Raw genomic sequence first — 11,106 nt, 5'->3', positions numbered from 1 at the left:
CCATAATGCGCGTAGGGTTGGGATTGGGATTGGAGGTGGAACGTTGATTGTTGCGCGAAGCCTCGTTGCCGAGAAAGGACTGCGAGAGCTCGTTTTCACGTCGGCGCCGCGCTTCGGTCTCCCGACGGTGGCGGTCTTCTTCCTCTTCTTGAAGTTGGAGAGCAAGGGCTAGGTCGGCGTCCTCTTGCTCGGTGCGAGAGTTCTTGGCCTGTCCCGTGGAATTGAGTGTGCCGGATTCTTGTGGTGAGGTGACACTCGCGCCGGTCTGCACATTTCCAGCGCCACCAGTCTGACGTTTTCGAGGCTGGACGGTTTGCCAGTTGCCGTCGTCAGTCGCAGGAATATCGTCGAGAAGGCTTCGAATAGGTCGCTCGGCTTGTTGGCCTTGGGAGACTGGTCGGAAATCGCCAGAAAAGAGCTCCGATCCGCTTCCATTCACATCCACGAGACTCTCCCACACGATTTCTTCGTGGTTGGAGTATCCGGCATCTGTAACAAGCGAGAGGATTCTTCCAGTTCCGGGCTGCTTATAGACAGTGGAAAAGTGGTCGTTGCGAAACAAGATGGCGATCTGGCCTGGCTTCATGGTGTTCCTCATGACTCCAAGGCCATGTTCAGTCAACTGCGTCGGATATCGGAAGAGGAATTCCTTGATCGCCGAAAGATCTTCGTACAGGGCCCGTTCTTCTTCAGAGAGTCCAGAGGATGTGAGTTTCGCCTCGAGCTCTTCTTCGTGGAACTGGACATTTTGTGCATCTTCATATGTTTTTGCAACGCGGTCGAATGCAGCATAGGCTCGAGAATCTCGAGGAGGCAACCACCCGTGAATAAGCGGAACGCCAAAAGTGCTGTAAAGTCGCATCTCTCGCGTTTGCTCAAAATCGCCAGGACTCGCCGAAGCCTCCAAAATGGGATGATCAATCAAGCTCGGAGTATCTGCTTCAACAAACCGAGGATTGACATTCATACCAGTGTGGAGTGCGAGAAGAAAGGCATACAAGTCGCCCACATCCGGCAGACTCTGGGCCGCAGCACTGTTAGGGCCTGACATTAATTCTTCAAACACAGCATCCAAGAGCAAACCAAGGCTGACGGTTTCCTTGTTCCCGAGTGTCTCCATGAGCGGAGTCTGTTGGCCCTCGCGGGCGTTCAGAATGAGCGCATTCACCAGCGCAAGAAGGGGACAAGGACCATTGGCATTTTGGGTCAAGACTGGTGCATGGCGCAAGCTGTTCGTTCGCGAGTCGAACCATCTGATATGTCTGATGGAGTAGTGCTCTCTCCTTTGTCGTGACTGCTGGCTGGTGGGAGTTTCAGCATTTGGCATCGCTTCCTGGGGACGCCTTGGCTTTGGCGGGGGCATTTCTTCATCTTGTGCTCTCCGTGGCGGCAACGCCGGCGGCTCCTCCTGTTCTCCCATCGGTGGCTTGACAGATGGAAGATGTACCTCTGGATCGGCTCTCGCTTGCACTGGCGCTGCAGCCTCGGTACTATCGACCTGCTTTACTGCCTCTGGTGATGGACTGTCATTCTGTCTCCCTTCTCCCTGCTCTTGTGCGGCGGATGGTGCCACGAATTGCGGTTCTTGTTTGGCAGGCTTCTGCTCTCCCAAAGACATCTTCGAAAGCGCTTCTACTGGGGTACTGTTGTCCAATGGCATTTCCACGGGCTCCTGCTGGACAGCTGATGCGGCTGAGCCCTCCCAAAACGGCTGCCTCTCTTCGCCATCGCTGCTTTGCCCAGTTGTTTGAAGGCGCAGGTACGGATTTTGCGATTGGAGAGGTATCGTTGGTCGGCGTTGACTCGAGGGCGACTCGGTCTTCTTTGGCGACTCGTCAATCTTTGGGGGTTCGTCCTTCTTGGCGTCGGGTTCTGGGGTTTTGACTTCGGGGATGTTTGGTCGATCTTCGTCTTCAACAGATATCCTGGGTACCGGACTTCCGCTCGGTGGTCCAACCCTCAATGGCGCCGGCAAGGTCGCATCTTTGTTCGCCGCTATACTCGACTGCCTCTTGCCAGCGCCAACCTTCAATGGAGGAGGAACGTCGTCCTCGGAATCTGAATATGCTTCCCAGTCCGAGGGTTCGTCTGCAGAAGAATTGGATCTCGAGCGGGTGGGGCGAGCATCTTCGTGACTGACAAATTGGTAGGCCGATGCATCGTAGGGAGACGAGAGTGGGGGAGGATGTTCGTCCGGCGGTGTGGTGGGGTAAGGTGGATTATGCATGGCCTGGGAGAGGGGCACCGGGACGAGATCTGGTTTTCGAACCATGTAGCCGGTTGAACAAAGGAAAGGTAGGATTCACGATTGGCGAAGTGGTATGCAGGCAGCCACGGAGCTGACGGCGTATCTGCGGCGCAGTTCCGCGTTGGGAATGTTGGGATGCGACAAAGGATACGAATAGGTGAGGAGGACGGCGAGGAAAGATGTGGCAAGAAGAGCCAGCAGAGGAGGAAGAGGCGACAGAGGAGGCGTGTGAGAGGAGCCGGCGGCTTAAGTTGTGTCTAAAGGTACGTGGGCTCAGGTGGTGGTGGTGGTTGGCTGCCGGCAGACGATGACGCGGAGCCGTTTAGCCTGCACAGCCACTGCATCTGCCGGGCGTTGAGTTGCGTGGGTGTTTGCCAATGTCCAAGTTTTGGCGTTTCACAGCACAACAATGAAACCACTCAACTTCGGACAACATGGACGACCATTGTGCTGTTCATGAGTCTCTGTCATCCACCTCGCCTTTTCCTCTACAAACTCAAAAGGATCATGAAAAGAAGTCCGGTTGTTTTGCACAGTCAGCAATTATTTGCCGGAAATCCGCCGGTGGCATTCACCGCCACAATGGGCACGTGCACGAGGATCGGCTCACCGCCCAACTTTTCGATGTAATGGAATTATTCTGCCACTAAACATTTCCATCAACACCTTCTCACTTCGCCCACGAGCTCCACCAGTCCCATTGAGCAAGTGCTATGGCTTGATCTCCTCGCATAGCAAAGCTACCACCTCAAATATCCTATCCGTTTTCTCGGCGCCTCCGTCATGGTCCATTCTCGCATCCGCCCGCACACCCATATTGTGCTGCGCCTCCCCTCAGGCCTTCTCAAAGTCGTTGAAATCGCTCCAAACACGTAGGTCATTGTCAATTCGAGTGAGCCGTCACTCCCGCCCCATGACCAGCCACCATCGGCTTCCCCGACACCCAAGCGCTGACCTCCAGGCAGCACCATTAACATCGGCAAATTCGGAAGCTTCCCTGCAAACCAGCTGCTTGGCCGACCCTACAACCTGACCTACGAGATTCTGGATCGCGAAGATGGGAAGGAACGGGTAGAGCTGCGCGTTGTACCTGCATCCGAACTGCACGAGGAAGTCATCAAGTCGGAGGAGGCCGAGTCGCAACCCGAAAGCGCAACCCCGACAGTCGCGACAAATGAGGGCGAAAACGGTGGTGAGAATGGGGGCGTCGAGTTTGATATCGTCGCTGAGGATGGATCCGTATTGATGCGCTCGAATCGCTTAACCATCGATGATCCCAGCCGACAAGCGCTGTCCATGGAGGAAATTGAAGAGCTCAAAAAGGCAGGGACTGGCTCCGGCATGGACATTATCAAGAAGATCATGGCAGCACACAAGGCGCTGGATGAAAAGACCAGCTTCAGTCTTGCCAAGTACACATTGAGAAAGAGCAAAAAATATCTCAAGAGGTTCGAGGTGTTGCCCATGGATGCTGGGATGCTGGCCGAGGTCATGCTGGAAAAGGAGGCGCACAGAATCATGGAGTCGAGAGAAGAAATGCTTGGTCTGATTGGCGCATGGGGCAACGTCCACTCCGGAGGCGCGAGCACACCAGTGCAGCTCGGAGATGGCGCCATGATTGGGGGTGGAAGATGGTTGGTCGTTGACGAAACGGGAGGGCTCATTGTCGCCTCGATGGCCGAAAAGATGGGAATTCTGTATCCACCGGAAGAAGAAGACGACGAGTCTTCGGAGGAAGAAGCGGACGAGATTGGAGACCAGGAGATGGTTGATGCGCCAACAGAGCTGGAGTCGGCACCACAAGACCAGCCTGAGGCTTTGGATGGAAACGCCGAAGCTCCCAATGGCGACGGCAAATCTGTGAGCAAGTCCAAGACGACAAAAGCACAACACAACGTTATTCCCGCCCAATCCGCCACGACAAATAGCATCACGCTCCTCCACTCAGCGGCGCAACCAAATCTTGGCCTTCTAAAGTACTTCAACTTTGACGCCTCCTCCCCTTCGCAATCTCCTACCCATCCTCTTCACAAGCATCTCAAGACCATCTCCTGGCTCCAGCTCCTCGATCCCACCGCCGACGTGTCTTACGAGGAGCCCGAAACTGTATCACCTGAAGTTCTAGCAACATGGAAGTCTGGCAAGCGCGGTACTTACTACCGCAAACGCCGCAGATGGGAGCGCATCCGTCGGGTCATTGCTGAGACTCGCGGCGGTGGATTTGACGGTCTGATAATTGCATCGTGGATGAACCCGACCAGCATACTCCGGCACACGGTCCCCCTTTTGCGCGGCGGCGCCCAGGTTGTCGCATACAGTCCGACTATTGAGCCCCTCTCCGAAGTCATGGACTTTTACTCTCGCGAGCGCAAGGCTGCGTTCATCCACCGCACAATCAATGCCAACAAGCCATACAGCCCCTACACTGCGACCGACGAGGAAAAGCGCGAATTCGACGAGGACTTTCCTGTCAATCCGACTCTGCTGCTTGCTCCAATGCTCCAAACAAGTCGCGTTCGAGCATGGCAAGTATTGCCTGGGCGCACACACCCCCTGATGACGAGCAAGGGCGGCGCCGAGGGCTTTGTGTTTACAGGCACGCGGGTTCTGCCTGCGGAGGGTCCCATCTCGGCAAGAGGAAACTTTGGTAAGAAGAGGAAAACTGCAGGGACGGCAGAGAAGACGGATGACCAAGTGGACAGAGAGAAGGAGGCCAAAAAGGCAAAAGTGGAGGGTGAAACGGGTGTTCAGGGGGAGCCGTCAAAGACTGAAGCATGAGATTTGGAAGGTAAAGTGGTGCTTAGGATTGGCCATCTCACTTGGATCACAGACGGCGTTGTTGGCGCTTCTGCATTGTACACCTTCCCCATTGCATGGCGGAGCTTACTCACATTGACAGTCCTATTGGGACAAACAACGACATTTGATAAACGCACCTTGCCCCATTTGTTTTGTCTTGATTCCCATATTCGCCGACTGATTAACTGACAGAGGACTGCTAACCCAGCACTAGGGGACACACCGCAGTAAACATCCATCTCACTTTCATTGTTCGTACAAGGCTTCTTGTCAGCCTGGCTGCAGGCTGATGAGCAGGAGCGGGGCAGTACACTTTGTGTAGGGCGAGAAGTGGGCAACATGAGGGGCGCAAGGTGAGGTGGCATGCTCCCCATTATTAGCTCCATTTTGCAGGGGCCGCGAGGCTGACTTCAGCTTTCACTCCTAGACCCAAAATCCGTGAGGCTCCCCTCAACTCTGGCCGATGCTAGTCCTCAGAGCCTTCCACTTGATGTGCTTTCGTATACGCTGAAACTCCTCTCTTCTGAGACAGCATGTCTAAAAGGAAACTGTCGGATGCGCCACTCCCTAGGAACAAAGCGCCCAAACCAAAGTCACTGGAGAGCCGCAATCAGTACACCATCGGCATCATCACAGCCCTTGAGATCGAATTTACGGCAGCAAGAGCGGTCCTCGACGAACCACACGGTCCCCCCGACGACTACACTGCCTCCGACCGCAACTTTTACAAATGGGGAACAATAGCAGATCACAACATTGTCATTGCCTGCCTTGCCGAAGGTATGACTGGAAAAGTTTCCGCTGCTACGACGGTAGTCAACATGATTCGGAGCATTCCTTCGATTCGCTTTGGCTTGATGGTTGGGATTGGAGGCGGCATCCCAGCCCCTGGGAACGACATTCGGCTTGGGGACGTGATCGTCAGCAAACCTGAAGGCAACGTAGGCGGCGTCGTGCAGTATGATCTTGGCAAATCAACCTCTCACGGATTCCTACGTACTGGATTCCTGAATGGCCCGCCCGAATCTCTTCTTCGCGCAGTCACGTCACTGAGATCAGATCACAAGCTGGTTGGGACAAGTATTCCCGACATTATCGAAGAGATTTCATCAAAATTGCGCGCGAGTGAGCACAACTACCAATACCCAGGACCAGAAAGAGATCACTTGTTCCAGACACATTACGACCACAGAACTGGCTTGGATTGTTCGGCTTGCGATTCAGCGATGAGGACGAGACGCATCGAACGACAGGAACCGGATATGCCCAAAATCCACTATGGACTCATCGCGTCAGGTGACCGGGTCATGAAAAATGCAGCAGAAAGGGAGGATCTTGCGGCGAAACTGGAGGGAGACGTGGGCGCAAAATGCCTCTGCTTCGAAATGGAAGCCGCTGGCTTGATGAACAGCTTCCCCTGCCTCGTTATTCGGGGCATCAGCGATTATTCCGATTCACACAAGAACAACGGGTGGCAACCGTACGCTGCGATGACTGCTGCTGCGTATGCCAAGGAGCTTCTTGGGGAGCTGAGTGTCGAAGCTGTGGCGGAAACACCCAAAGTGACAAAGGAGGTTCTTGAAGCAGTGCAGCGAGTCGATGAAAGTGAGTCCCGCTCTATCGATCCCAAGTACACAAAACGACTTCATCCATCATCAGTGAGATTATTCTGATATGAATCCAGGTGTTAAGGAGTTACAATCCGCGGTTGACCAAATGATGGGATCATCAGACAGTGGTGACGTACGAGACTGGCTGAAGGCGCCCGATCCGTCAGTCAACTACAATATGGCTATCCAAACACGTCACAAGAATACCGGAAATTGGCTGCTGTCGCACTGTGCCATTAAAGACTTCGAAGCTGCCAACTCTCGGTTCATTTGGCTGCAGGGAAACAGTGGGTCTGGCAAGACGGTCCTTGCTGCGTCGGTCATTAAAAAGTTCGGAACCTCTCGAACCCAATCTTCGACTGTCCTATACTTCTTCTTCGACTTCCGAGATCCTTTCAAGCAATCACTGGACGGCCTCATACGATCCCTTCTCCAGCAGATCTTCGCCGGTCCCTACGATCTTCGAGCCAAAGACACCATTAAAACGCTTTTCTGGGACTGCGGATGTGGCTCCTCAGAGCCGGCGATTGACAGACTTGTGGCAACTCTTGATCTTGCAATATCAGAGATGCATGAAGTCATTATCATTCTGGACGCCCTCGACGAATGCCCTGCGGTTGCTAGGATGGCCGTACTTGAATGGATCTGCCAGCGATTGGCAGCAGACCAAAGCAACCGAGCCAAGGTCAGGCTTTTTGTGACAAGTCGAAGCAACCAGCCAGATATTGACTGCGAGTTTGGGACCCTTGAAGTCAAACCCCGAATTCTGTTTGTGGAGTCAGAGGACGACATTCATGGCTTCATCCAAAGTCGTCTTCACACCGGCAAGGACTTTCAAGTATGGCGAACAAATCCTGAGGACCATGTGGTCCTTAAAAGCATTGAGGAGACAGTCGTCAGCAAAGCAGGAACCATGTGAGTTCCTCTTCACTCAGCCACATTTTGAGATTTAGACTGATTTGTACCAAGGTTTCGCCTAGCTAATTTGCAACTGCAAGAGCTTGGGCGATGTGATTCGCTTGCTGCGATCAAAGTGGCTCTTGAGACTCTTCCCAATGACCTGAATACTTTATATAACAGAGCATTGTCACAAATTCCAGAGCTTTGCCGCAGGGGTGTCGGTCAATTGCTGCAATTTCTTCTCTACTCGGGCACCGAGATTGACAAGCAGTCGGCACTGGACATCATGGCAGTCAATCCAGGCTCTTTGGATCCTCATGAATCGTTCCGGAAAGAAAATCTGATGCGCAGCCTGAGGTCCATTTCCCCAATCTTCTCCTGTCTTATACTCGAACGAACTTTGCAAGATGGCCATGCAACTGTGGCGATCGGCATTGCACATTCTTCTGTCAAAGACTTCCTCGAGGGAGGTATCCAAGTGGAGGCGTTCGACACCCGATTCACATGTCCAGAAGGGGAAATAGACGTCATAAGAGTCGTTTCGTGCTATCTTTTATCAGTTCCATCAGAATTCGAAGAGGAGAAACGAAAAGGAAAGCAGGACCCTGGCAATTTGCCCATCTTGCGTCGTGGACTAAGAGCCTTATCTCGCCAAATTTTCCTGGCAATCTTCCCGAATCAAAGCATCGAGAATCGCCTCCAAGATCTCATCTTTCAAGTATTTCGGGAGATGTCCCACGAGTCCACGTTTCCCGTTTGTTTTGGACCCCTGAACTATCCTAGCACAGAATTATATGCAACAGACAACCGACAGCCATTCAAACCGCAATTCAATATGAAGGAAGAAATACCGTCGCCACCAAATCCAGGATTGGTTCGTGCTTGCGCCTTGAAAGCATGTGGCCAGTTCGGACTTACAAAGACCCTCAAGCTCCTGCTCGAGCAGGGCGCAGATCTGAATGGTGCTTTTTCGCCGCATAGTACGCCCCCACTCGTAGCAGCTTGTGGTTTGGGTTTACACCGTGCATGCGCCGATGATGTCCCCAAGCTGCTCCTTGATGAAGGCGCAGATCCAAATATCTCAGGCGGTAAAAACCGAGAATCTGCTCTGATGGCTGCATTGGAAAGCCACAGTGCCACAGACACCAAGGCCCTGGAAAGACTCGACCTACTTCTTCAGAGAGGCACAAATATCGATTCCACATCGCCTGGAAAATGGGGGCACACTGTGCTTTTTCGTATTTGTCTAGTCAAAGTTGAAACTGGTTGGGACGATTGCACCCACTTTTTCGACGAAATTTGTTCGCGGGCAGTGAAACCGCTTCTGGACCGGGGGGCGGATCCAAACTCTCGCGCTATCAACGTGGAGCGGCAGACACTGGAAGAAGATGAACCGTCTTCATTGCCTCTTGGGGCACCAGAGGAGTATCTGACTCCGCTCGAATTGAGCCTAAAGAATGGTTTATCAGAAGCTGTCAAGTTTCTCGTCGACGACGGCGCTATGTTTCCTCCAAATTCGAACCGAGATCGGATATACTGGTCTTTTGTTTGCAGCAGATTCACCGACGACCCGATCGTGCAAGACGTTGTGCTGGGCTTTCTCAAACTTAGTCCCAAGGCTCAGACCTTTTATACTAGGGTCTGGCCGTCAAGGTGGGAAAAAATCCGTTTCATCCAAGCTGCTATAAGCGCAAAAGACGAGTTTTTGAAAACTGAAACATCGTCTTGGCATGTTGACTTGTTCAGCGTACCAGCTGACAGGGGCAACGAATGGTTCATTCCAAATGTCGAACTTCAATTACTTGCTCTCGCATTCGAGTGGACTTATCTTGCGAGTACGACGGTTGGGAAGGAGGCGACGCTCACCATGGAGATAGATGAAGTGCGTTTGGGTCATCTTCACAGTCTCGGTCCCAGGGCTTGGGATGATGAGATTCGGCCGACTGTGGGGAAGTTCGAACACCTCCTGGACGCATCAAGTACTCCCGGTAGCTTGGCCTGGGCTATTGAACAGTCTTTGCGACTCGACATCACGATCGAAATTCATTTAAGCCTCTCTGCTGCCAACGGCGACCAGATTTTCCGGTTTCGCCGTACAGTTAACATCGAACGCCAATTGTATGATCCATCCGAGTACTATCTCAACAAGCCTATACTGGCCCATTGCCGAAACCAAATCATCAAGAAATGGTACCGCACGAGGACCATCCCTCGTACTTTGAAAGGTCTACGCTCCAATTTAAAGCGGCCAATACGCAGCCCGGAAAATAATTGGACGAAGCCTGATCGGTCCCGTCCAGAATTTGTTGACTTCATAATGAGAGAAGTTGAAAGAAGTCGCCTGATCAAGAATAGACTTCCTATGCAAGATGAACAGACAACCATTCAAGCAATGTGGGATAGACTTCAAAGGTGGGTAGCACGTAGTCCCAAGAATTCTCAGATAAAGCGACCGTCCGGCAAATTGGCTGATGATTATCTAGATTTGTTGATTTCACTGGTCTCACAGAGAATAGACAGTATGAGGACCAGGACTTCTTTGAATATGATTGCAGAAATCTAGGTCCACAACCTATATTTGAGAAACATATCAAAGGAGGGGCCAACGTCAACTCCTTGTCAGGAGCAGAATCACCTCTTTCACTCGTGGCGTCAATTAAAAAGGGGCCGGAAGTCTTCAGGAGAATCGAGATGCTTCTTGACCATGGGGCCAACATGATCCGATCACTTTCAGTCCTGCCTCGAGAGAGCGAAAGCTACAAAAGACTTACGACTTTCTGCATTGATGCAGCATTCAACGAGGGCGACCTCGCAAAAGTTGAGCATCATCTAAAAGAAGTCGACTTGGATGATGCAATAGTCATTGCTGCCGGGTGGCAAAGAACAGGCCTCGTCGAATACTTGTTCAAAACCAGGGCTAAGTCCTCAATCGCTGAATCCTGCCATCGTCGGGTTGCATTGGCAGAAATGGCTTTCCGTCAAGATCAGACTTTCCATACCAACTCACACAAACTCTTACTATCGGGGGTGGATTCAAAGAAAGCGCTGTCATGCGCTTGCTCTAAGCGCCTCCTTGTAGTGACGGCTTATTTCCTGGAGGACGAAACGAACGACGCTTGGCTCGAAAACAAGGAATCCAGATTGTTTGCTCTCGAAGCCGCTTTGACTTACAAGACCTATGCTCTACTTTGTCCGACATTTATGTCGCCGAGCCGACAGGTCCAAATATTCCACGACGCTTGCAAAGCTGGGGTCGATCTGACGCAACTCAGGGGTTTGGCCAAAGACCAAGTCGGATGGGAAATCAAAGCGGAGCTCATACGATCCATCAAGTACGAGACATTGTCGCCGGAACGCAAGGAACAGCTTTTTTGGATGGCGAAGGACGTCGACTGCGACCTGTCGTGGATTTGCGACAAATGGAGTATCCAAGACCCAACACAAGTCGCCACATCTGCAGCACAAACGCAAAATCTGGGCACCAACGACAATTTTGACTAGTCATCGGAACTGCCGATTACTGCGTGCTCAGCAAACACACAGCCCACA

General features: G+C 52.4%; 3 protein-coding genes across 3 annotated transcripts; 2 read left to right on the top strand and 1 right to left on the bottom strand.

Moving 5' to 3' along the window:
* Positions 1-400: 400 nt before the first annotated feature.
* On the bottom strand, positions 401-1,363 carry BKA78DRAFT_243849 (uncharacterized protein; the record flags this gene model as incomplete). The annotated part of the gene is made up of 2 exons (XM_066883980.1): positions 401-901; positions 947-1,363. Coding segments are annotated over 2 exons (918 nt in total), but the record flags the coding sequence as incomplete, so codon positions are not given.
* A 1,496-nt stretch (positions 1,364-2,859) lies between these two features.
* Positions 2,860-5,284, top strand: BKA78DRAFT_276291 (Gcd10p family-domain-containing protein). Its single transcript, XM_066885566.1, has 2 exons — positions 2,860-3,120; positions 3,214-5,284. The coding sequence occupies exons 1-2, from the start codon at positions 3,032-3,034 to the stop codon at positions 5,024-5,026; spliced, it is 1,902 nt and encodes a 633-aa protein (XP_066749316.1). The 5' UTR covers positions 2,860-3,031; the 3' UTR covers positions 5,027-5,284.
* A 296-nt stretch (positions 5,285-5,580) lies between these two features.
* BKA78DRAFT_348684 (nucleoside phosphorylase domain-containing protein) lies at positions 5,581-7,576 on the top strand (the record flags this gene model as incomplete). The annotated part of the gene is made up of 2 exons (XM_066890676.1): positions 5,581-6,652; positions 6,732-7,576. 2 exons carry the CDS (start codon positions 5,581-5,583, stop codon positions 7,574-7,576), a joined length of 1,917 nt encoding a protein of 638 aa, XP_066749315.1.
* Between the last annotated feature and the right edge of the window lie 3,530 nt (positions 7,577-11,106).

This window comes from Phyllosticta capitalensis (assembly GCF_038381095.1).
Source record: "Phyllosticta capitalensis strain CBS 128856 chromosome Unknown BKA78scaffold_1, whole genome shotgun sequence".
In the NCBI taxonomy this organism is placed as follows: Eukaryota; Fungi; Ascomycota; class Dothideomycetes; order Botryosphaeriales; family Phyllostictaceae; genus Phyllosticta; species Phyllosticta capitalensis.
Note: the sequence above shows the minus strand (reverse complement) of the source record. Positions and strands in the feature narration are given on the sequence as shown.

Bases quoted from the DNA above. Each gene is read 5' to 3' on its own strand.
- BKA78DRAFT_276291 (XM_066885566.1), top strand. From the start codon at position 3,032: ATGGTCCATTCTCGCATCCGCCCGCACACCCATATTGTGCTGCGCCTC. The intron at 3,121-3,213 runs GTAGGTCATTGT...ACCTCCAGGCAG, and splicing joins GTTGAAATCGCTCCAAACAC to CACCATTAACATCGGCAAAT.